Below are 27566 nucleotides of genomic sequence, written 5' to 3' on the forward strand. Positions count from 1 at the left end.
CTGCGCTCTTTCAAACTGTTTGTAACATTTACGAAAAACTGAATACTGTATTTTTAAGTTTTTTCTGATCTCGTCTCAGTAATATCATTTTGCAGCCTAAAGTTTGTGACTCTTTTGCGCTTCATGTAGACTCTATTTACTTCTCTACAGATTCACAAGCCAGTAATTGTAACATTTATAACTCAAACGCTTTCTAGCGTTCAGACCATTAATGAATGAACTCTTATCGCAACTTTGTTACACAAAATATTAGGAGTATATTGGACAAATAGTTATGTCGGAATCGTTGAATCAGTTGGCGAAATCTGGTGCTTTTCTCATCCTTCATGAAAACTTGGAACGCTGGGCATCTTCTTATCAGGTTTGATTGAATCCTTCAAAAATAGTTTACAAAATTTAGACGAATACCTGTGACGAAAATGTGGCTATGGGTTGTGAAATTATTGAGCTGAATGCCAGGATCCAAAACCAGCTTTTTCGGCTTATAAGCATTTGTGCTTCAGAAGGTGTGAAATATTCGTAATTTATACATGAAAAGTTTTAAATGTGGTTGTTTCAGATCATGGTTAATAAAACGTTGAGATAGAGCTCAAAAAATTGGTAATGTAATGTTTTAAGTTTGAAAAGAGATCATCCTTTTTGTAATACGTAACCCAATGAAAGCAAGATTACCGTTCATTAGCCTCTTAAATGGTAAATTTTATGTTTAAGAAAACGTATTGATTACAGAAAGTGGAATAATGTATCCTTAATTATTATTCATTAGTTGTACTACTTTTAATAACTCGCTGTTTTACCAACTGTCTTTAATTTTGTGATGATATCTTAGATAGTATAGGTGCAGGCAATATCTCTGTCTTCTTCATTGTAATAATAACAACTATGCAGACCAAAAAACCACAAATTTGTTTATTGTTTGAGTCAGTAAAGATAACAATGTGTTTCGAGTAATGAAGTTTACATAAAGTAGAAAGCACTGCGCACTCCTCATTCGTGTTGCGAAAAAAACAGACCCATAAGAAACGACAAGGAGGATGGCAGATTAAGGTTTTCATATAAACGCTTAACAGCTTAAAACGATCAGTAACTTCATTTGCAGTTAACATGACTATAATTTTTAGTCTAGTTGTCATATATACCTTCATAAAAGTCAGCGAGAACTCCATGAGCACAGTCGAGGGTATTATATTTAAAATTCGAATCAAGAGCGGAATAGTGTTGAAAAGAAAATTGACTGGTTTGAATATCATTATCCTCCTTTTTAATACTGATTATTACCCTTTCATACAGGTGGTCCATATGGGGGTGCAAATGCAATCAAACTTCGACTTTTACCACTTCTTGGATCAGGTAGTGTATTTTCCGGTTTCGCTGTTGGAAAACAAACATCAAATTCTAATTTGTTTTCACCTAAAACCTACGAATCAGATATTTCAAAATATCCTAGACAAGACAAATATGAAGTTGATCTGATTGAAACACGTAAAGAAAACAATCGGCTAAGAGAGCAGTAAGTTCTTGCTCAACAAATGTTGAGCGAGAGTGTGAACTAACCATACATTTTTTCATTTATACCAGCTCTATGTAGATCCTTTAAACTAAATGGTGGAAAAATCAACAGATCATAACACGCTTTTAGCTTAAAAGTGAAACTTTGATCAAAACTCCCCAGTTTAACAGCCTGATATAAGTCAATAGTAAAACTTCCATAATTTTATTGAAATTTTCCGTTGTTAAACATAAGTCTATAAAATTGTGTTCAAATGTTTGAATAATTTTCGGATGAATTTTAGCAAATTCTTTTAAGATTTGTCCACTTAACATGTCTTTCCATTTTAGAGAAAGTTGATGCCATCCAAACAGAAGCTATTAGAGCGAAACTATCGTACATTTTACGTCCATCAAAAATAATTTGATAAGTGCTTTTGTATTTTGTCAAATACGTGCGAGATATAAGGATGAACCCTAACTATCCCTTTGAATTTGTTGAAATTCTTCTATCCAGAGCTTTAAGCTATCGTTTAAACCGTTAGTTTAAAGTAAAATATATAACGGTCATCATTTTCGTCATCATACTGAGAATAAAGAATGCCTTATATGTTAACGCTTACAATTGTCACTTCGTCACTAATGTTTTCCTATCATTTTTAAAGGATAAATTCACTGTTTGAGTGCATTCTAGCAAATAAACATATCAGTTAATTTTAAAATCTCACGTCATACTTTAGTAGTTATCATATTTCGTAATTTCCAATAAACCTTAATATCACTTACATTAGTGTCGATCATTTATTCATTAGGTGAGGGTGCTTTTAATTGGCATATCAAATAAATATGAAATCTCTGATCAAACACTAAATTTTTTAAAGAATAAGTACACAGTACTGTAGTAAACATCTGTCGAACAAAAAAGGTTTTAAAGTAAAACGGCACCCAATTTTCGCCGACTTTTTAAGTTCTTACACTAACTGAACAAACGTAAATCATTAAAAATTAAGTAGTCGGGCGTGTTTTATTATAACCGAGTATATTTTTCAAAATCTAAATCGTTTATATTTTTATTTCACTGACCTATTAGAATACTTTCATTGGAAGGGGAAAATGAACGTCTCAAAACTCATATATATTGTCCTAATAAAAACGAGTATGATTTTACTAAAGATAATTCTGGATCGCTGAAAAATCTTCCAACTTCATCAAAAATGTGAGTCATACAAATTGCTTTTGATACATGTAAGTCATCATTCAAATATCATGGATTGACGGTACCTATCTTGCAAATGCATGACTGATTTATACTTAATGGTTCACCAATAAACGACTAGCAACGCGCTGTCCAAAAGATGTTCATTAATAATAAAATCTGGTAATAACAATATCCGTTTTTATTTCACATTTACTTACACTGGTGTTTCAACGTTAAACCAGCCTAGTTAGGACTAATGAGCAACAATTCATATAAATTATCCCACATAAAGTCTACAAGTTTTTGTTGCTTCAAAGAACTGTTCGTATATGCGCGGACAACCGAGTAATCATTGCCTGGGTTAGATGTAGGATACTAGGTGGAGATAGGAAATAGATTGAAGAGTTAGTAAATCTCCATCGACTGAAGTAACTGGGATGTGTGCTACGTATGTCAACCAACGGCTACCTCGAATAGCGATGTGTTTTGGTGCAGAAATAGGCTGCAGAAGAGATAGAGGTGGTAAAACCAAGATATAGTATCGGTGTACGAAGTCACTGAAAATTGGACTTGGCCATGATAACATGTGTAGACTATCTGGTTAAGATCCACGTGATTATCTTAACCAATGATCAGAGACTTTGAATGACATTGTTGAAAACCGTTTGCAGTAACGCAGGTGCATCCATTCTATGGTTCCCACCAAATTTTAAAACCCTATATTCCTCACAACTTTTTTATCACAATTTTTATTTTCTTCTCGAATGGTGACGTCGATGTCTAATCTTTTCTACCACCACTGATACTGTTAATACCTCTACTATTCTGGAGGCCTGTCTGATGGATGACCATAAAATAAAAAAATTTAAACCACAGTTATTTTTTGATGTCATTATCTAAGTGCATTAAGAAAATAAAACGTTTGAAGTTTAATAGGATTGTAAGGAAATAGGTCGCACGACTATATGTGATCAACCCCAATGAGTTTTTAAAACAAAGAGTGAAACCGACATTGACTTTCTAAATTAAAAAACGTATCATTTAATTGACCAAATCTCAAAACTTATCATTTGAGGGTATTATTAAGAGAATTGGACGCAAAAAATCAAGCAATAGCAGATGTAGCAACTTTGAAACAATCAAACACCTTAAATTCATGTGCTTACGAATTTAAAGTTGATTTTAGTTCACCCGAAATTCAGGCCTCCATTCATCTCTAAATCATACAAATAAAACATGGAGTTAAAGACATTGAAAAATGTAAACAAATCGGAGTTTCAGTTGCTTGATCTTCAAAACCATTTTTTAGGTCTTGCCAAACGAAAATAACCAGCATCTGTCTAACGATTTCGCCGACGATAAATAACAATTCCATTGATTGACTTATCGTTCTTATATAAACCTTACATTTAAGATTTTTGGTGACGACTTTAATATTCTACCAAACGTAATTACAGAAGCAAGTATAAAATCGAAAAATGTGTTATTTTCAGGTATTCATTTTTCAATTGCAATTTTTCAGCATTTCTATAATTACACCGTAACAGTGTTCATGTAATTATGAATGCTGGAGCTAGTGTCATAATAGCGCCTCAAAAGAGGTTAGTGAATGTTAGTAGAAAAGTCCAACATTTTAGATGCAACTGGTGAAAAACGAAAAAGGGATTTAACTTTTGAAGAAAATCGCCTCATTTTACGTGGAATATTTAATGGGTGACTGGAGTTTGTCACATGTTTTTAGCATATTCTTCATCTGGCTTTTCTGTTTGTAGCATACTGTACTGTTCAATAATTATCAACTTTTTTTGTTTGGAAAAAGGTATGAAGAAAAAGATGTTGGATCACTGTCTTTATCAGCCCCCTCAAATTTAACACCATCTATGCTAACTGGTGTTAGTCCGCTAAGTCCAAATGATCCGATCCAACGATACAGGCAGCACATTTTGGTAATGCGTTTTAATGAATTATTTTCATTGCATCGAGTTGAAGCAATGGGTATTTTAAGGCGTTACATAGACGATTATGAAGCAAGCCAAAAAATTATTTTCTATACAGTTTTGGTTAGTTTGCACATTATTAATTTATAATTTAAATTTTGCACTTCTATTTATTTCAGTTTTATTAATTTCCAAACAAACCGACTTTAGTGATTAGTTTCTAAAGAAGAATATTCTTCATATGCAAATTTTCTCGAAATGACTAGTGATTAACTGAAGGAAATTGGTATCTACGATGTAATTGACAAATATCCTTCCTTTCGTCTACGCTCAAGCTCTGGTTCTTTAGGCTCTCAAATATCGAATAAAAAGAGAAAGTGTAACTTTCTTGACATCATTGTGAAAAAGAAGCTTAAAAAACTGAAAAAAGCTATCTATTAAACAGAAGAAATGAATATACAAATAGTGACTGAATGATGAGGGTAAAACACTAGGATTTTCAAGATTTGGAAAACTAAATATTTTTGAAGGCTATTTTAAATTTATGTAACCTGTAGTTCATAGGTACTACTCTCTGGCTGACACAGATATCTTAGTTAATTACCGTAATTTAAATATCGATGCTTATCTATTAACAATTTAAAGTGATTATCCTCTGTCTTTAGAGATTTTATGACCTCTTTAATCAACCAATTAAGTTAAAGTCACGTTAGAGGATAAATTGTATCATGTTATGAGCTTGTCTACATGTCAAGTATTAAAAATGAAGTAGTTCTCTGTATAACCTAAGGATTCATGGTTTGTGACACTTTTTACATCAACGTCAAACTACAACATTAATTAGCAAACACTAACTAGTCATGAAGACTTCCCATCATATTTATCAAAAATCAGTAATGAATTGGATTAGAAATATAATGCATCAAATTATCGTTTATTATCTGAAATCATTAGATGATATATTTTTTGTGAGGCAGTTTAAGTAAAACAGCATATTTCAACAAGAAGCTTTTTTGGAACTAATCAACTTCAATAATATGTGCAGTTCAGTCTTTTGCAGACAGTATTTTAACGTAGAGATTGCTTTGGATCTAAATCGAAATCTATTGAAGAGGCACTAAAAATTGGCAAATTCTACGTAACTCTTTTTTCTTAGTTTAAAAGCTTCAAAAAAGTATGCTTGACTGTTGATTTTACTGAAACAAATTATTGAAGTACATGAGACCAAAAAAGAATTAATGAGAGAGTTTCGCCTTTATACGTTATTTGAAATATGAGAAATTTGAAAATTTAGATGACTACAATGTACTTTTGAGAACCATCTGATGAAACACAAAAAAGTATTAAGAAAGAAATACCACACAACAAAGTGTAAGAAACATTCAATGAAGTCAAACAGAAGAGGTTGTTTCACAGTCAAGCTAGCAGGAAATGAATGTAAGGATTAACAGATTGAATATTTGTTTTTGTTCAAAAACTCGCTTCTACTATTATTACAGATTAAATAGTTAGAGAGCCAAATCTCGTAAGGATAAACCGTTTTCAAGTGGTTTTATTCCTCTGATGTGGCTAGCAAATAGTTCAGATATGTATTTTATCATTATCCGGATACCCATGTTCTTAAACTTTTAAAGTATTTCTGCATTATTCTTTTTCTTAAATTCTGTTGACTGTATTGCTTTTGTGCTTGGAGCAGAAATTTTGATCAGTTATCTTACTTAACAAGTTTAAAACTCAACATACAACGTGATACGCAGGGAAACAAATCATATATTTTAGTCGTGTATTTCATTCTTAAAATAAAACTGTTTAACTCTTGATCATTCAAATAAAAATCCGTCATGAAGTCATATAAATTCTTCTCCATTTGTTTAATATCTGAAACTATTTTTTTCTCCAAATCAACCAATACAAAATATTGATTGACTATTACTTGTTATTTACATATTGATGTTAATATCTTTTCTATCACATCCATTTTGATTTTATGTCTTAAAACAAACAATGCTGATCACGTTAATTATACAATTATCATACTCTCTTTTAAACTGGGCTAATAAAAGCCAAGGTCACTATGGTTGCTTTAGTAACCAGCATAAATCTATTGAGATCAGATTTTGAAATGATGTAAATTTGTTATATCTTAGCCGCAAAAAAGAACAAAGTAGAAAAGTAGTCGATTTAAACACAAACTTTTATTTATAATAAACCAACACAGTTATTAATTTTCCTACTAAAATTATATCCAGATAAAGGAAACATTACACAAATAATTTGTAGACTATTTTATTTTGTCATTATATATAAAAAATACTTAAGAAGGTAGGATAATCTTTTAAATAAAGCAGGTTATAGAAATGTAAACCAGTAGCGTATTTCATGTTGTTCAACTCTTTGTGCCGCATAAATTTAAACTCATTAATGATTAGAATGGCTTAAAACCAATGAGACCATCCCGATCATTTCATGTTATTCCAATCGAAATAATCAGGGTCATGGATTAATCAGTCAGGTGTTTATATATATGTATACAGAGAGAGGGAGAGGAAGGGATTCATCTCAGTCGTACTTAACATTCAAGGATGTCAGTTTTGTTCATCAGATAAAAATGGATAGTCAGGGATGAAAATGAAGGTCAAACTGCTACCAACAAGACCGCATAATTGCTTACTGTATTAAATATTCTCAAAAGATTACTGTAATTATTTACATTTAAAGAGTTAGTGTAAAGTATAAATAACTTGTGAGTTCACCATATTATGGTTATTTTAATCACTATAAAGTAGATTGTGTGATCAATCACTATGGGCAACCAACTAATCAATACAACTGAACTAATTAAAAAACAATCTTTTTATACGACAATGGACTGACGATCCTGAAAAAAATTGGATAAAATAAAGACTTCCTTCAATGTTTATTAGTTCGCTTTTTGCGATTAACTGAAGAAAAATGAGAAAAAATCATCATAACGAAAACTTTTGTGGAAGTGGAACGAAATAAGACGAATTATAGGAAAGTAAATGTATAGAATGTAAAGAATTCAGGATTTGGAGACAAATAGCAGTTGGATATTGTATTGGCAGTTAAGTGAAATCAATGAATATGATGCGCGGAATCAGCACAAATGATCAGTTTTCGCACAATTATTTTGTCTCTTTTTCAGCAAATAAGCCTGACTACTTGAATGATGTAATCGCAGTGGACATGAAATTAGATAATCCAATGCTCTTATATGTAATCAATTTTATATGTTGTACATTCAATAAAATTTCTTATCACTATAAATATTTAGTGACCGCAATCCAATACTGTCGCGTAAACTGTTATAATTGGATTTATACAAATGTAAGGAACCAAATAGTAAAGCAACTCTCAGAAGGCCATTTAAACATGTGCACACACAGTACTACCGAAACATTCATTCCAGATACAAAGTTTCTTGTTAAGATATGTACCGTAAACAAAATTCAAGACTCAGAACTTTGTGTGATAGTGGTCCAAATCAGTTTCACTTGCGTAGTTCCAAAAAATTTTTAAAGTTGAAGCCTGAAGTTACGTACTTTCTATTATTCTGTGATAATTTCTGTCTCTTAACTACATCTCTTATGTCATCCAAGCTAAAGACGATAGGCTCACTTCCTTAAATTCTAAAGTTCATAAATGAAAGTAATGTAAACTCATCCTATAAATCCAAAACTTGATTTTTATGACACTCATGAGTGCTTGCTACTATCAAGTATCAAGGTTAAATGAAACAGTTATTCATTGTTACATGTACTATTGATATTTTATATTTTACGGTCACATTTTGATGCAATTGATACGACTGATTACATATGGTATTTGAGAATGGTATTTCAAATTACTTCTGGATACACTAGTTCTTTGTACATAAACTCCAATTTCTGAATTTTATTGTTATGATCATTCATTTAAAATCTTAATAGATTAACTTCGTGATATCAAGTTATATAGTTCCATTTTGTACATACATTTTTATCCGTCATTGGAATCTATCGTTGAAGTTCAATATGATATGAAACAATCATTTGTTTTATGCACTCTATATTTTAATAAACATTATTTTTCGTCTCTTTATTCAAGGACTCATTTCATGTAGCCAAATCACATTTTCGAGCATATAAAAATCGTGTACGTAAACAGATTGCAGCGAATAATTTAATCACAACAGAAACATTAGATGAATTGGTACAATCGTACATTAACATTCATGCTAGTCATTCAGCTGATATTTCATTACTTGTTAAAGATGCATGTTTAGCTTTGGAACGCCGTGTACCACGTATTCGCCGACCATCACAGAATCTTGGTTTCGAAGTTATTAAAGATTTTCTTTATGAAACATGTAAACTTGCCTGGGAATGTGCTGCTTTGAGTCATCCGCTCGAAATTTGTAGACCAGCTTGTGAAAATGAATTGATCGACGAGGCAAAGTAAGCGAATCAATTAAAATATTCCTTAACATCATTTGTTATAAAGTTTCGTGTACAAAGATTTTCGTAAAAATGATCGAGATCTTAAAATCGTTCGACATAATATGGAGAATTTAGGAATTAAGAGACTAATATAATCTGATAGTCTCTTAGCCGTCTCTTTGTGAGGAATAGTTTAATTCATGAGACAAAAACAAGACCCCTTACCCACTGTAATAAAATATAGATTTTGCTTGTTGTCAGTACGATAATTGGTTAAAAAAGAATTATTTTTGGCGAAAACTACTTGGCATACTGTCATGTCATGTAGTGCACTATATAACAAATCAAACTATCAGCCCAGATTCTGACGAATTATAACTAGCTATAACTCGAGTTTTATTTGACTTCAAGTGACTGTCTAACTGCTGGCTCTAAGTGCCTGCGGAATATCACCAGTACCAAAAGTGATGAAGATTAGTAGGATTAAAAATTATTCCCATTTTCATTCTTCATGTTAGATCATCTTTCAAATGAAGCCTTGTACTTATTATCACTATATTTTTCCTTAGCTTACCATTGTCGAAGTTTGGACTATTTTTGATCTTGGATACAATCAATCCTGCCAATATTATTCGGTTACTACATTTCAAAAGATAAAATAAAACGCAGCTTTAAGTTACCTGAACCATTTCATATTCAGATACGGAAATTAAGAAAAATATGCTTGAAGCGATTAGTTATTCGTATACCTTAATTGTTAATTTTAATCACTACTAATTAAATAGAAGTTTTAAAAACGAGTAGATAAATAATCTGCTCAAAATCACTGCCTTAAGTGCAGCTGTAGAAATAATCAGAAACCAGCTGAATATCAAGGGTCAATGGCAAAGCGTAATTTCCTGTATGCGTTAACTTCAACAACCAACAAAACTCATGTATGTAAGAATGTTTTTTAACTGTTTGATATTTTTTCAAAATTAAATAGACTTATATGAGATCAGATGCAAATCAATGTTTTTTTTATTATTTTACCTAAGCTTTAACGAGCAGAGTGACTTGAAATAGTTTGTGCTATTTAATACCAACTGTCGCATGTTAATGAACGTATATCTAAACAACGAACATAAAAAAACACATTGAACATTTTATAAAGTTTCTGGAGATTGTAATTACACCTTAAAACTATTGTTTATTCAGTCACTCATATGATATAAATTGCTGAAGTTAATACACTAATTATTAATAGTTGAGTTATTTAAGATATCTTCTGTTTGTCAGGAAACTTTTTGTATAGTTGACTAGTAACCAAAGTATGATATTATTTTACATTTTATCAAGTTTACCATCTCTTTTTCCGTTTATTTCCTTATGTTTACTGTAGATATAGGCGTAGTCATGATTCATCTTATCCAACATTATTAATTCATCACCACATATGGCCATGTTTAATGCAAAATGAGAGGATTGTTGCTAAAGGAGAAGTATGCACCAGAGGAAATTTTAATTCATATGGTTTTGAAATTATGGTAAGATACTTTTTCATAAATAATAAATACTTGAATAGAATACAAATTCATTATTTTGGTGAAGAGGAGTCAAATCATTACTTATTTTAAAAAAAGTTGAGTAAATGAATTTCGTCAAACTAAATTCATTCAGACATATTAGATGTATTTTAGTGGTTGCCTTTTGAAGGTTATTAGACTTTAAGCTAAAGTTCAAAGATATAGTACTATGTTTTCGTCAAACATTGCTGATAAGTATTTCACCATTTCACATGAGATAAGGTCATAACGTCAGGTAAACAAGAACATATTTCCGTTGGTGATGAATGATATAGCATAAATCAATATCTCTATTACCGAATTTCCGTGTTCTGAATTTTAACTACCCACTGAATAGAAATGTCGCTAGAATATTTTGTTTAGGTTCGCTTGATGAATTCTTTCAATGGCTAATAAATTTCTTCAACAGTATCTTTCGTGCTATGAAACCCTTTATTATTTGTTTTACCATTCGATGGTCGATAATAATTGACTTTGTGAATATTGCGATACTTATTTATCGTATTCAATCAATTAAGGAGATTTTTTATGGAAACCAATAACCAGGTTAGACAAATACAAAAAAGAAAAATGTTCGAGATAGATGCTTCAACTAAGCATAAGACTCTTCACCAGTAAAGTGGAATAACTTCTACTTGATAGTATCATTTCAGTCGTAATGCACCGTAAAATTTTCTATTTATTTCATATGGAGTTAAAGTGAATTTCACCCAGCTTATATTTAGGTTTATATTTTTCAAGCTAATAAACCATTTGATTTGTTTAAAGAGTTTTAAAGAAGATATTTCGTCCGTATGTTGGATTGCACTGCAACAACCTTATTGAACTATATGTTTATTCTGTCACAGACTCTATAATTTAATGAAGAAGCTTTAAAACTAACCAGCCAATAATATAATCGGATATTACTTGTGACATAATGTTATTTCTATCATCAATACACGCAAAATAATAAAACTGTTTAACTCATAATCCTGTAATAACTCACCCAAAGTTTTGAATCAACACAGTACCTGTTCAATTTTGTCAGCAACTGCTAATTTAAGGCTTTTTTAGTATCTTGATATTATTAGCAGTTGAGGATCATTGTTTGAATAGCTTTAAATCACACATATTATCACTCAAATATACTCGTTCATTACTTTTGCAACACATATTTCGACCATTCTCTTCTGCCATATTGGATTACTATTTGATTGCACGTATATGTCTCGTGATTCACTTTTTTGAGTTGCATGTTATTCTGATTACCTTTTCTGTTATTTGGAAGTATAATAACTTGGACTGAACTACTGTGTAACATTTTAGCTTATGTTTAAAAAAATATCAACCCAATTGTCTACTAAATCCTCAAATAAATAAAAATATATTAAACTCGAAGGATCCAGTGTACGTTCCATTACAGTAAGAAACAGTCTGAATATACTAAAGACATATAAATTAGAGTATAAAAATTTTGGTTATTGAAAGAATACAAAAATAATACTCTTAGTATTTCGGAGACTGAATAATTCTTCAGAAAGTCTTAATAATAATACCATTATTAATCATTACAAATTTTGCAACAGTAAGGAATTAACCGAAACAATTGGCATTATTGCAATAAATTTTTCTCTGACATATATTTAAACAGTAAAATATTTAACAACTACAGTCTACAAATGTTTTACCATTGTTTGCTCTCCTCTACTCATCCTCCATGGCTAAATTTTACTATCACATCAGGTGTTAAAATTACGTTTTTCATCCATCAGATACTGAAAGCATGATTTCCAACACACCTGTCTCTTGTTATTTTCAAAGAGTAGAGAAGAAGAAAAATATACCAAGAAATGCAGTGCTTCAGTTTGAAATTTTTAGCCTGAAGCATCGTAAGTCCTCAACATTTCACAATACCGCGTTGGCACACACAGTAGACTCAAAATTATTCGGACCAAAGAAATTTAAAAAAGGGATGTTTTCTTATTATATCTGTACATTTGCAAAGTAGATGACCCAAATACTTGAGGCAGTCGTTAGGATCAGCAATGTTATAATAAAACAGATCTGTTATCATCGGTGAGCTTTAAAGCATTTAACTTAAGTACACACCTGTCTAATCAGTGTTTGTTAATTTAACAACTTGGGTCTGTCACTATTTTTTGTTTGTTCTTGAAATAATCAAATAGAGTAGGTAGATAGTTGGTCATTTCCATATAAATAGATCAAGCAATTGAATTTCTGGCTAATGACATATGTTATTTTGCCATACTAACTCATACTGACAAACCCAATAAAGAAATTTTAAAAATTATTCTCTTTGTTTTATTGCCGTTTTTAAATCATACTTTAGTCTTCGGATAATCGAAGAGGGATAGATCGATATCGTAGTCGCATATCTTCACGTTCATGTTCACCAGTACGACCATCTACTTCGCCTGGTAAATAATTGAAAAAACACTATTTAATTGTTATTTTATATAAATATATTTTAATGTAAATGTGGATTTCTACTTATTAATCTAAAGGTATTGAAAACGGTAAGTTACAGAATATATGTAACATTACTCATGAAAATTGATCATAATAACCATAAAGATGTATTTAACACTATTTTTTAAATTTTGTATTAATCAAATACCTATTTGTGTCTTCTAGTTCATTTTAACGATTTATTTAGCTGATGTTATTAGATCATGATTTCAAAGCGCATCCAAAAATCTTTGCTCATTTTTGTCTTGTTCTTCAAATAGATGTATACACTCTCTGTCTTCACTTAAACTGTGAGATTAAAGTTGCTTTATATCTTTCTTTCTACCGACTAATTATTTCTTCCTGTACTATACCCTTATACACAATCTTTCTTTTATATATTTCTACCACTGAAGTAACTACTTCTATGAATCCGGTGTTTATCTTGTTGTGCTAATGAGATGTGGCACCTTGGACTGATGCATATATGTGCCTGGTTTTATGTTGTAGCTGACTGAACAATTTTCTTATTGATAGTTCAATGATTTCAAGTTCGAATTTGTTTTACAAAGTTATCAAAATATAGTTTATTACTAACAACAGGAATAAAAATTTTCAAATGAGCTACAAATACCATAACTGGATAACTTCAGCCTATTTATTTCTCTTGTATTGAATTTCTTTCCATTGACCTTTAAAAATGATGATATAACTTCACCCTAAACTGAAAATGTTTCTATCCTAATCTGTTTCAACTCATGTCTACCTTCTATTATTGTTATTATTATTAATACTTAAATAAAGTGTAGATTTTGTTATTTAAAACTTGTAATAATTTTCGATCTACCGATCTAAATACAATCATATTTATATTGTATATCTATAGGCTTAAGAGACAACTCGACTGATCGATGTTAATATATCGTGAGTTACCTAGTTATGAGCACAAAATATTTTATAATGAACTAATGAAAATTATTTTTATTTTATTTAAACAGTTACTATTATCATCACATTTTATTTCGGCCAATCTCACTTGCCTTTAGTTTTTTTTCTTAAAAATGATTATTATTACTTTTGTTTAAAATTACACATATTGGCAGATTTATTTGAGGGAGAACAATCACAAGGAAGTCATTTACATTTTTATTTATTATTAATTAACCTTTATAATTTAGTACTTCATGAAATTATAGTCACATAATGTAGTATAAGTTAATTTGCGGTGAGATATTAAAGAGGAAGAATGTATTTGTAAAATCTCAGTGAAGAAATTTGAAGTAAATCCAACGTTTCACCTGGCAGTCTTTCTCAAGCTTTTCCAAAAACATATAATCAAACATCAAAATTATCGAATGTAAATAGGTACATAGTTCTGTGTATACTAAACAGGTTATCCAATCAATGTTAATCATGTTAAAAGTAGGTATTTGCATTAGTGTGTAAGAGACGTGTGGTGTGAAACGAAAAGTGTTAAGATAACAGATTGTGTGTATACGTATGTGGTATGAGAAGAAATTTCATTCACGATATATTGTCTTTGGTCAGCGAAAATATTGGATTTACTTCAAATTCATTCACTGACATTTTACAAATGCATTCTTCCTTTTTAATGTCTCACATCTATTCGGCAACCGAACACTGTGAAACTATCCGATCAAATTTAAACGAAAGTTCTTATATAATTTGTGGTGATTTTATTTCCAATTAAATCTATTAGTCTAATATTGATTTCTTAAGCACTCTCTTACTGTGTTTAAAAATTTATCAAACGGAATTAGTTATTTCTTTAAGGAAAAACAAAATAATAGAACGTCACTGACGGTTCAACTTGTTTCGTATTATCTTGCTTCACATAAAATACCTTTGATTTCGTTTATTTTATTATTATTGTAATTATTTTCTGAGCGTTTTGATCAAATATTTTGCACTATACTGCTTGTTTCATAGAAAGCACTCAGTCATTTACAATTAGTTCACAAATAACTGTACATGATTTTTATGGCTGACTAGTCTAAAAGTGGTATGATTTTCGCACTTTGTTATAAAACAACTAGTTAATCGTCTTAAATGAGACTATGAACATAATCAAGCACCTGTACCCCTTATTATGTTTCACAAGTTTTATAAAAGTACTTTTCACTAGTTTGCTTTATTTTATTTTCAAGAAATCTGTCATACAGAGAAATGATATCGCAAAAATCATTTTTGTTCACTGATTATCTCCAGTTAATAATTACCTACTGTAATGTTTTGTGAAATTGATTAATTTGGTTTTGACTGGAGTTTTAATTTCTAGTCCTTAAGAAAATTAAGTAATTTAGGTTAAATTATTTCTATAAATTCTAAATTTCTCATTTTAGTTATAAGTGGCATTAATTATCAATTTTTAAGGGAATGGTAAACTGTTTGTTTTTGCAGGGAAAGTGTGTGTTAAGCTAATGTGTTGTGTTTTAGTTCAATGAATTTTTTAAAACCTAACTGAAAGAATGTTGTTTTCTTCTGAGTTCCACCCTTCGGTTGGATGATCTACTTCGGTGCACATTGATACGTAATTAATAGTAAGTAGGTAAGTTTCTCTACCGTCAGTTGGATGGCTTCGCTAGAATTTCCACTCATTTGTATGGAGATCTTGAGAAGAGACAAACTCAAGACTTAATTACATTTTTTTGACCCGCTTTTTTTCAAATAAACTCCGCAGTGGTATGACTTTCATCACTTTTTTATTCGTACCAAGTAATTATTAATTTGTGATTACAGTTCCGTTTGATAGATTTCATCTTCTAAAAATTTTGGAAATTCTGTACATTTTCCATTGCTTTGACCAGTTTGTAGACTATCAAGTAATTTCTTTTTCTTTTCCTTAATAATTTGTTATGACGACAGCAATCGGATAAATGTTGTTCTTAATTGTAATTGCAAACATGTTGTTTGTACAACCATGACAAATTATGTTATTCAGAGAAATTATAGATTACGAAATGAACTTGCATGCCACTACTTAATAAACATCCTTTACCCATTTTCGTGAGATTTCATTTTCCATTACCGATATCTGAAAAATAACACAAATGCAACTTAATCAACCAGTGAGTATCATAGATCACTGAAAAACTAATTTATCTTGTTCTTAGTTTATAAATTTAAAGAATGATTTGTGCAGAATAACATGAACTCATTAAGCTTCTGATAGCTGGAACAAACTGTGAACCATAACATAGACTATGAAATACTGAACTAAGAAAATAGGCATCTCGTTTATGATTCAGATGGTAAAAATCGTATAACTGATTGGTTTTAAACGTTATTCTTACCACACCAAATATTTGTAAATATACCAAATATGAATAATCCAAAGTTACTAAAGATCAGATTGCCATTCAACAATTACGACTAATTCTTATAACATCATATCTAATAAAGTAACTTTAAAAAAGACAGTGCGGGCAACATACTGGTAGAATAATGTTTATTCAACACTCATTTCGTAATACGAAATGTGAGGATTAAACTCCTTCCTAAATTACTAATTCAGTTTATATAATAAACTTGATCGACCTATTACAATATTCTTAGCTTCTTAAAATAGCCACTAACAAACATTAAATGGAACAGGCGGACGATTTTCCATGTTTCTTATCATACGTATGAAGAGACTGACGAAAAATAAATTAAAATAGAACTTGAACAAATTAATAAGACGAATAACAAATCTCCCATGGGAATGGAAGAACTAAAGTAATATTATGCAGGAGAGAAAATGATGAAGCTAGGTCAACAAGAACTAGTTACTAGTAAGTTCCAGATACCATACTACATCTCGAGGTGATCTTTATTAGTAATCAAAGCATTTCACAAAATTACCCATCTCGATAAATTGAATTTGTAAGCCCCATGAAATTAACTATGCAAAACGTTCACACTTTCTTTCACATGAAAATGACTACTGAATACTTGATCATTATTTATTTTTCTACAGGTACAAAGAAGCGTCTACATTTTAAAAGATCGCGAAATTTGAGGATCAGTTAACTTTGTTCTGTTTTAAAATCAACAACTACACAAATTAACCAGATCTTCTAACTGTAATAGAAGAAGAACTAATTAACACTTAATTAGACATTTCTTCACTCCGGCTTGGCTTATTGCTTCCTTGGGCTTTGCATTTAAATTGAGTGGACATTTCACTAACGAACTATTCTTTAATCTTCTATCCAGTTGATATACAACTAGTTTTTACATTATTGTGGACTACATATGTAACCGAATTTTCCTTTTTTTGTCTTTAGAACTTTATTTACAAAAAAACATGTAGCAAATGACTTTTGCCATTTTATGATAACTGTATCAAACTAACTGGACCACTAGGTTAATATAATTTGAGAATCCTTATATAATTATGGCAACGTTAATTTGCGTTTACATCGTAACAGTGACTCAAGCGAGCCAAGCTATTGTAATGTTACTCTCTTCTTATTTACAAGTAAGTTGCTTGGCGATTATTACATTCGAAAGCCATTAGAGGTAGAAAATGTTGTGCTCTGAGAACCAATGTTAGGTGATAATTTAATATTGATTTCTCCGGGATATCGGCATCTAGAGTAACAGCATAGAATAACTGCAAGTAGAATTCAGAAAGGTGAAACGTCTAAAATACCATAATTAGCTAACTTAGCGAAGCTCAATAACATTTAATAAGGTTTTATTTAAGGACCCGAGATTGAGAAACAGATATACGTACAGACGTAGCTGACCAATCTCAAGCATATATTTGTAACTTCATGGTAATAAACCTGAGTTAAAGAAACCCAGACAACTTAGCTCCTGAAAGGTACTTCAAAAAATCCTGAACTTGGCGTCAGCTTAGAAGCATCGGTTAGTTCGACTAATTTTGGTAACAGGCAATCTTCTTGAAAGGCAGCAAAAATCCTCAGAACTGGGATGAATCTAAACAATGTAATTGGCTAAAAATAATCCAAAATACAAGTGACGAAAGCATAAAAGAATAATGCTAAACCTAGTAATGACATCCAAGTAAAAGCAGTTTAGTGAATCAGGCATTTTACATCTATATGCTTATATTACTTTCTGACACAATAGGTTTTGGTGAGTTCGGATCTCTAAATTGATGAATGAGTTGACTGCCAAAGCTAATGAATTTCAAACCTATCTAACCAAAGCAAAACAGAATGAAAACAAAAGGAATAGAAGGGACGAAGGCTGATATTTTTTTTTAATAGCCGCCAATCTAGTGCCTAATTTAAACAGAAGGCATGAACACGTGAATATTGTTTTATGACAAACTTTATTCCACTACCATCTTTAGTTCAAATCATTTTGTCAACCGAAGCGTAATCCTACATTGTAGATGATCAAAATGTCGTTGAAGCTCCGCTAATATGTTATAAGGATTCTCGTTACTAAAAGTAAACAAAGAAGAATGTTCGAAATGCCTTTGCATTGTAAACTGTTTGTAGGACCTATTAACCTAGTTCATTATCTACTTAAAACAGAGATGATTTTTGGTTTTTTGCTGAAAACGAGGACTTTGAGTGTTTCATGTTCTCCGAGCTGGTTGGTTGATGCGTGAAGCTTTTATTGCACTTCTGGACAATGATAACGACACATATTTTAATGAGAATAGAGCCGTTAGAATTTCCCACAACTGACTAACAGTTCATTTTGTTGAACATGGACAAGTGGCTAGACAACGAACCGTGTTAATAAATGAAATTCAAAGCAAAAGTGTAAAATGACATCTTAAACTTTGGTAGTGATACTCTCGACAGGAAATTTACAAGTAGTTTAATTTTAATAAAGATGAAATTATGAGCTTTTAAAATTACCACAACCGCTTAATGTGTTAACCGGATAACTCATCACTAGATTACAAAGAGGTCAGTATATAGATAAGATGGAATCTCATTAAGTGAATCTTTTAAATAAATTAATTTCAAATTGTACAACTTTATTAATCTTAAGACAATACCCCAAGATTTAAGTAATGAAAAAGTTCAGACTCCTAGAATTTTCCTTAAATTAAATATGCAACAATAAAATAACATTCTTCAAATATTGGTTTGTTGCTGGATCAGCGATAAATATGTGTAATTAATTTACAGATATACGTAATAATAACATAAAACATGTCTATCAAGTATTTATGATAGAATAGTGAAAGAGGTTAATGTCACGCAAATACATGTATATATGAGCATACAGATTATGGTAAAAATGATAACCATTTATAATTAAAATGATAAGCTTTTTAATTGTTATATTAAGATATCCTGAAAGACAACAAGTGGTAATGCAATGTGAAATATATGAAAACATCAATCGTTTAAAAATGTATTTACAAATGTAGATGAGCACTCGTAACTACTAGATGAAGGACAAGTAGAATTTTGATTATTAACATTTTCCCAATCTTGAAGAGCTGCTCTGCATTGATTGACAGAAAATTCAGCATGCATTTTAATCCAGTCATAATTATCGATTTCATTTAAAGAAACCCTTTGACTTGACAACTTTTTGAGCATCTAAGAATAGAAATTTGAAAGCCACTAACAAGTAATTTATTAAGCAGAAAAAGTCATTTGCAAAATACTATAGTAATTTAACTTCCTCAAATATATTGTTCGCATGGTGCTTTATCGTTAGCATAATCTAACTTCACACAACATAAACTCCACTCATAGCCAACACTATATTCCTAGGAAATTATTTTCGATACAATACCGACAGTATCTCAATGTACACAATAATCAACCAGTAATCAAAAAGTGAGAAATATTTAATACTATAATTATGAAATGAACTTACACTAGTAATGAGCTTCGTCGCACCCAGATTTAATGTATCTGGATATGAAACATCAGCATTTCGGATCTTTTCGGAGATCTCCTGGAAGGTTTCACCATCAAAGGGTAAATGACCGGTAAGCATCTCGAAAGTGAGTATTCCCAAGCTCCATATGTCTACACGATGATCATGAACACACTCCAAATGGAACAATTCGGGAGCCAAGTAATTGAGCGTACCAAAAGTAGTCATACGTCTAATTACTTGTACGAAAAAGAGAAAAACCTACCGTGAAGCTGGTAAGTGCACTGCGCTGCCAAAATCCGCAATCTTCACTTCACCGCGAGCTCCAAGGAGTATATTTTCTGGTTTGATATCTCGATGTATAACATCATTTTGATGACAGTAAGAAAGAGCTTTGGAAAGCTGGTATACGTACTGTAAAACATGAACGATATGCCTTGTTATATATGTAAATAAAATCAGCTTTATATACATGAATATAAAAGACATCATAAACCTAAGCAATTAAATATGAAACGACTTATTCGTGCCACTTAAAATGATTTCATGATCACAAAATCATCTAGGTGACGTTGACAAGAACTACAACTAAGTGTTATCAAGTGCAACCTCTTAATATTTACTTGGACACGAAATTATGTTCAACCATTCGTTGTGTCACTGGGAGACAGAAATCAGGTATTTCGCATTCTAAAATATTTATAAAAAGTCAACTCTTATTTGTTAGACCATGGATTGAAAAATACTATTTCTGTTTCGTTATGAAGAATACGGTGGTATCAGTCCTCAAGTATCAAATTTTGAATATTAAAAACACCGGGAGTTATGAATCATAAGACCATGTAAAGTTAAAATTAACGACAATAATGTAAGAGGAAAAAAACTATAACACCAAGGAACAGGTGCGACTACAACTTACAACAAACAAGCATGAGTTTTTCGACACTACTGGAAAGGGTTTCAAGGTATTCTTAAAGACAGGTTACAGACTATTTATAAACTGTGGTCAGTCAACCGTTGACTACTGATGTAGCTCAAAAACAAATAATGGTGACTGTCTGTTGTAACTATGCTCAGACAATCGTTTATTTTGAACAAGCATTAGTTTCAGGCATAAGGAGAGACATTGTCCAACATAGCAATCCCCTGAACCAAGCTAGTGGACCCAAACACAGCATATAGCCATTTGTCATCATTGAAGAGGCTCGGTAGAAGGTTGCCGCTCGTTCCGGAATACATGTTCAGACTCTCATCATTCTTTGATACGAGTACGCATTTGCTTGCGCCTCAATGGAAGCAGGAAAGCCACATTAAGAAGATCCATCACAACTTGACTCAATAATGAGAAAGCTGACCTCCGGCTACTCTAGAGCTGCCCACTATTTCCAAACGGCCTGAGTGAAACATTGAAATAGGTTCCCCAGCTGTAACTGCAGTTCAAAAATCTATAGCTGATCTGAAACGAGGAAGAGTAGATGGTTCAAATGGATTAACTACAAACGTCTGTAAGGATGGTGGTCTAGTTTCGGCGATTGGGTTGACTAATATTTTAGCTAAAATCTGGGAACTGAATGTAATCCCATCTGACTGGCGTCTAACAAAGACTCGTGAACTGCAAACACGAGAAAACCAGGTTGGCTTCAGACCTGATCGTAACTGCATCGACCACATATTAATCATTCGCCAGATTTTAAAACACAGGTATGCCATCGGCGTCCCACAATGATAGTTTTTCTTGACTCGGTAGACCGAGAAGTTTTGTGGCAGTCTCATTAAAGGCGTACCTCAGAAGTACATAAACCTTGTAAAGACTGTTTACTAGAACACTAGTATTCGAGTCACAGCTTATGGCGAACTGTCACCTGATTTTTAAACCTTAAGTGGTGTCCGGTAAGATTGTCCACTATCTCCATTTTTGATAAATTCCATCATAGACCTACTACTGGAAATAACGTTCTTGTCGTCTGGATATTTATGGAATGATCTACTGACAGGAGTTCCACTTATTGGCTCAGAATACGCCGATGACATAGTCCTTTTGATGAAGACGCCGATAAAATGAAGTCTTTTGGCAGAACTGAGCAACAATGCCAGGACGTTTGGAATGCCTTTCTCCCCCTCTAAATTCAAATTGTTGCTTTAGGACTGGACTACGTTAACACCTGAACTTAGGATAACGAGTGAAGTAATCAAAGGCATCGACAACTTCACTTATCTTGGAAATCTGATCAGCCCTAATGGGTTGATGTCTAACGAAATCTCAGCATGGATTCAGAAAGCTCGTTTGGCTTTCGCCAAATCACGTTACCTATGGTGAAGACGAGATATCGGTCTATCAATTAAAGAACGAATATACCGCGCGGCAGTTCGTCCTATTTTACTCCGTGGCTGCGAAACGTGTCCTTTAATGGTAGAAGATACTCGTAAGCTACTAGTATTTGACCACAAATGTCCTAGAAAAGTTGCTCGCATCTGCTGGGATCATCGGGTAAGTAATATTAAGGTTAGACGCAGGGTATTGGGAAATAATGGTAAATCAGTTGGTGAGGTTGTAAATCCTCATCGACTGAGATGGTTGGGCCATATGTTGCGTATGGCTGAACACCGATTATCACGACGCGCAACGCTGATTAGTGTTGGATATGGATAGAAGAAAGTTAGAGGTAGCCAAACCAAAACTTGGCATCAATCCTTGAAGTCACTAACTTCTGGTCTGCGCCATGTTTGTAGATGCGGACGACTTAGTTGGGGTCCGCGTGACTATCTTAACGAGTGGTTGGAGACTCTTGGTGACATGGCTCAGAATCGATCACAATGGCGTAGGTGTATACACTCTCTGTCTTCCCTTAAACTGAGATTAAAATCGCCTCATATCTTTCTTTCTACGAACTAATTCTTTCTTCCTGTATCATATCCTTATATGCAATCTTTCTTTTGCATATTACTATCACTGACGTAACTACTTCCATGGTGTTGACCTTGTTGTGCTAATGAGGTATGGTAACTTGGAACGATGCATATATGTGCCTGGTCCTACGTTGCAGATGACTGAGCCCAAAGACATGTCGACATGAACAAAGTAACGCTTAGTATAACTGTAAACCTATCTAGTCTGTCACACTTCACACCAGAAAAGTGAATGAAATCAATAAGAGGAAAAGGTGAAGAAGGGATAAATAATTTCAGTAGTGATTAACTAATGTTACAGATTTACAAGAATAAAAGAGATGAACCCACCTAAATCAATAAGACCAAATTTTTTAAGGTCTTCAAGCACAGGTTAAAATTATCTGACGAACTCCAAACAAAAAGTCTACATCTCTCAATACAGTTCAGAATAAAAGTTTAATGGACTGATAGTATGTAATAAACTTCCTACGGTTCTCTTAACGTAACATCTAGGTAGGCTGAAGTAGGCAATACTTGAGTGAATATAAGTCCCTATTACCTCAGTCGATGGTGACTGTTATGTCCGAGTGGAGATTAAATTACAGGTAACTCCCGAGGACTATTAATGGACTAATATTCTATAAATATTCTTATTGTATAATTATTCAACAAGTACATTACATATATTTATATTCCTCTTATTATAAGCTTTATTTTGACCTATAACTTATTATTGTACGACTTACGGTTCTTAAGTTATGTTCAGCTTATTAACTACTGCCTCCCACATCCACAGCCACTTTTTGGGCTTATTTGTGTACAAATATTATTTCCTATTTTATGGTACGTTGAGGTCTGTGTGATTGATATATAAACGAAGTATGCCTGAAATAAACGATCTGCTCTGATTCGAAGCTGGTATTGTGTTCTGGACTCAAGTGGAAGGGCTCGGAAGACATAGGACCAGTAAGGACGCTAGACTGCCCGCACCGGTTGAACGTCATTGGTTGGCCTAGTGCGAAGATTCGTATAAGTCGTATTCGGATTGGTAGATAAGTCGTGTGATCGAAAAGTCAGACATCCAAGGTCATAACAATTGGCGACGGGACGGAGAAAAGTTTTGAACCCTCAACTTCAAGGTCATAACAATTGGCGACGGGGATTTTGGCAACAAAGAAATAATAATAATACAAGTGGTGACTCAGATTTTGGAAATAAATTAGCTGTATAATTGCCGGTGATTTTTGGAGCTAATATTATTGACAAAAAAAAAATGTCGATTTCTTTCGAACAGTTGCGGTTAATATTACAGCACCAGCAGAAGATGTTTGCCTTGCAACAAGAGCTATTTATAACAGTTTTGGGCAGACTTTGCATTCAAGCAGAAAATAAGAAATCTATATATCATGCAGATAATGGTGCAGTAATGGACATTTCAGAAGCATATCCTGTGCAGGATTCAAATCCCTCTATACCAGAAGGGAAACGTAATATTGGTGACGTGTCCAGCTCAGAGCAAGGAAATATTGTGTTAAATGCACATGAAGTTGTGACAATACCAGATGATCAGAAGCCAGATCCTGTAGATGATGCCCAGAGTCCAGAATCAAATGAAACACTACTGGTACTGTCTAGCTGCGAAAATAAACGTCAGCTCGAACAAAATTGTGGTCCACGTGCTACTAGTCGAGAAAGCTATGGTGACTCGTATTCAGAAAATAACTGGAGCAACACGATGAACAAAATTGTACCAGATGTTACTCAAAATCACCGGAAGACAGAATTTTATATTGAGTCAACTTATCCCATTTCTAATGACAGTGTGCCAGATATTGATTCTCAGAATAATGCATATGATTTTAATGAAACTTCTTATAACAATGAGGGAAATATGTCAGCTGAGTCGAATGATGGCCAAAAATCTAATTTAATTCTGTTAGACGTTGACTTTCTTAATGACTCGTTATCTGCTAACGAGATTCATAATGAATTTGAAAATAATGAACTCAGATCAAAGGCCGTTCATCATCATCTAGTCATTTTTAGTGGCTTCTCCAGTCAATACGAGAAACATGGTTTAAATAAAGTCCTACTAGTTGTATTTTGGAGCCATAAGGACCCAACATTATTTCGAGGAGGAGGAGAATGTTGAGGAATTTAAAGTCACATATAATTTTTTTTTTTAATCAGAATCTAAAGTTGGAATTTTCAAAAAAAAAAGGGGGAGGTGTTATGTCCGAGTGGAGATTAAATTACAGGTAACTCCCGAGGACTATTAATGGACTAATATTCTATAAATATTCTTATTGTATAATTATTCAACAAGTACATTACATATATTTATATTCCTCTTATTATAAGCTTTATTTTGACCTATAACTTATTATTGTACGATTTACGGTTCTTAAGTTATGTTCAGCTTATTAACTACTGCCTCCCACATCCACAGCCACTTTTTGGGCTTATTTGTGTACAAATATTATTTCCTATTTTATGGTACGTTGAGGTCTGTGTGATTGATATATAAACGAAGTATGCCTGAAATAAACGATCTGCTCTGATTCGAAGCTGGTATTGTGTTCTGGACTCAAGTGGAAGGGCTCGGAAGACATAGGACCAGTAAGGACGCTAGACTGCCCGCACCGGTTGAACGTCATTGGTTGGCCTAGTGCGAAGATTCGTATAAGTCGTATTCGGATTGGTAGATAAGTCGTGTGATCGAAAAGTCAGACATCCAAGGTCATAACAATTGGCGACGGGACGGAGAAAAGTTTTGAACCCTCAACTTCAAGGTCATAACAGTGACCAATAACATCAAGTGATTTACTGTATTTACCTAGAATCCCACCGTACGCTTAAGCTGCAAAAAACACCTATGATCAAAGGATTGAAACCTTTACATGTTCTTTAGTCATGAACGTTGTTTGGAAGCAGTAGAATAGCAAAGAGAAAACTCCTGTGGAGCATATTTGTTCTCAGTTATACTTGTGTAGCATCTGTACTGCAGATCATATATATATATATATATATATATATATATATATATATATTGTCTAATGGACTTCTCTCAATTCACGGTACAGACTACTTATATATCTCCGTACAGGTAATACACGCTAAACACTTATCATTTAATTCTTGTGTTTTGGGTACGGAAGCTTTAAAAGTCTCATTATTGTGATGAACTGAATGTCATTATATAGTAATTAGGTTGATTATCACTTATAAGGGACAAGACAATGAATACTTATAAAAATAATGGCGTACACTTGGTCAGAGTTTGGTGTTTCTTATCATGATTCATAAAACCCAAAAGCGACACGGACAGTGTAATGTCATTGCAAAGCATAGACAGTATATGCAGTCATTCTAAACAGGTCTTCTAAGTTGCTCATTAACAAGATCACAGAATACCTATAATCAATGTGTATGTATGTACAACTCCATACGTAAATATTTGGGATCTAATATCATCCGGCATTCATTTACTTGCTTTCTTATCACCTTCATGTCTCAATATGGAGAAATAAGAAGGGATTTAGAACAAATATGTGCTGAGGTATATATTATAGACTATCTGACACATATGAACTTAAGGTTTCTTACATATTCATATTTCGACAGTATTTAGGTTGAATGAAAGCTAAATCACTACATGACACGGAACAGATCACTTTTTTAGAAGCTAAACACACCAAAAGGCATTATTAAGAGACACGACAAGAATTTTATAACACAAAATAATTTCTCGAAAAGTATTGTAAATTTGAAATAATAGGAATTTTTCCGCTGAATTTGCTGTAGTTGCAGTTGATTGGCGGCAGTCCACTTATTTGTGTGAATTCACTGCTCGTTCATATATATATATATATATATATATATAAAGTGCATTTAGTATCAATAAACTTACAGTTGCTGCGCGACTATCTCCAAAATGACCAAAGCGATTGATTTCTTTAGATAACTCCCCCCTAGGTACATACTCAAGGACCAAATAAATACGCTTCTTATCATAAAAATAACTGTACATACGAACAATATTTGGGTGTCTAGACTTATTATGAAGAACACAAAACGCCTACTTTAGATGTGACTGTATTTCTATTTCTCGTTGCACTTGTTTCATTAATTCCTTTGTTACTAGTCTAGGCTTTAAAAGTATCTAAAAAATTAGGTCTTCAAGAATGAAAAAAGACCTTCAAAGCAATGACAAATCGACTAGCTTTTTCCCTCGCAAGATGCACTGAACCGAAGCGACCTTCTCCGAGTTTCCTCCCAATATCTATATCGTCGATAGTCCATTTTGATTTTCGTTTCCTGGGGCAGCATAAACCTTACGGGTGATTTAAAAATACTTACTTATGGAAATCTGCGGAGGAATTTGCGAAGGTCCTAGACACATGATTTTCAGTATCATGAACATATGTTGGAGATGAGCAATGTAGATGACTTGGATCATTATCTGAAGGCAACATTATAGAGTTTAACTCCCAATGGCTTTGTGTTTAGCCTGAAGGTACGTTGTGTGTTGAGATGTGAGGGGCAGTGTGTGAAAGAATCTGGAAATAAAATAACAATGTAAATGTGAACCAATGACTTAATAAGCACAAAGGATGAACTTACGTTTATCAAGAATATCAGCCGATAACAGCTAAAAGTAACACGTGTGCAGAATTAAGACAACGTGATAATCGAAACTAAGTGGTGGCTGAGCTTGGTTTCGAGTGGCTTACAACATGTTAAATCATAGAGCCGCCAGAATGTTTCGGCC

At 32.6% G+C, this 27566-nt stretch overlaps 2 protein-coding genes across 4 annotated transcripts; one reads left to right on the forward strand and one right to left on the reverse strand.

The window, feature by feature from the left end:
• On the forward strand, positions 1-17477 carry SPATA18_1 (Mitochondria-eating protein). Its single transcript, XM_051213203.1, has 10 exons — positions 1-101; positions 151-361; positions 401-506; positions 1291-1510; positions 2579-2704; positions 4506-4746; positions 8731-9080; positions 10444-10588; positions 12960-13047; positions 17058-17477. The coding sequence occupies exons 2-10, from the start codon at positions 275-277 to the stop codon at positions 17108-17110; spliced, it is 1416 nt and encodes a 471-aa protein (XP_051069158.1). The 5' UTR covers positions 1-101; positions 151-274; the 3' UTR covers positions 17111-17477.
• On the reverse strand, positions 16089-27566 carry MS3_00005180 (uncharacterized protein; the record flags this gene model as incomplete). Of its 3 annotated transcripts, XM_051213204.1 has the most annotated exons (9): positions 27419-27566; positions 27155-27354; positions 26992-27112; positions 26878-26957; positions 26706-26844; positions 20172-20320; positions 19904-20138; positions 19438-19620; positions 16089-16133 (listed from the first exon to the last, which is right to left on the reverse strand). In XM_051213204.1, coding segments are annotated over exons 2-9 (1068 nt in total), but the record flags the coding sequence as incomplete, so codon positions are not given. The 3 variants fall into 3 exon arrangements, with proteins under 3 accessions (XP_051069159.1, XP_051069160.1, XP_051069161.1); XM_051213206.1 differs by lacking the exon at positions 16089-16133 and having other exon boundaries at positions 19099-19620; positions 26878-27112; XM_051213205.1 differs by lacking the exon at positions 16089-16133 and having other exon boundaries at positions 19002-19620; positions 19904-20320; positions 26706-27112.

The sequence above is a fragment of the Schistosoma haematobium genome, chromosome 3 (genome assembly GCF_000699445.3).
Source record: "Schistosoma haematobium chromosome 3, whole genome shotgun sequence".
Lineage (NCBI taxonomy): Eukaryota > Metazoa > Platyhelminthes > Trematoda > Strigeidida > Schistosomatidae > Schistosoma > Schistosoma haematobium.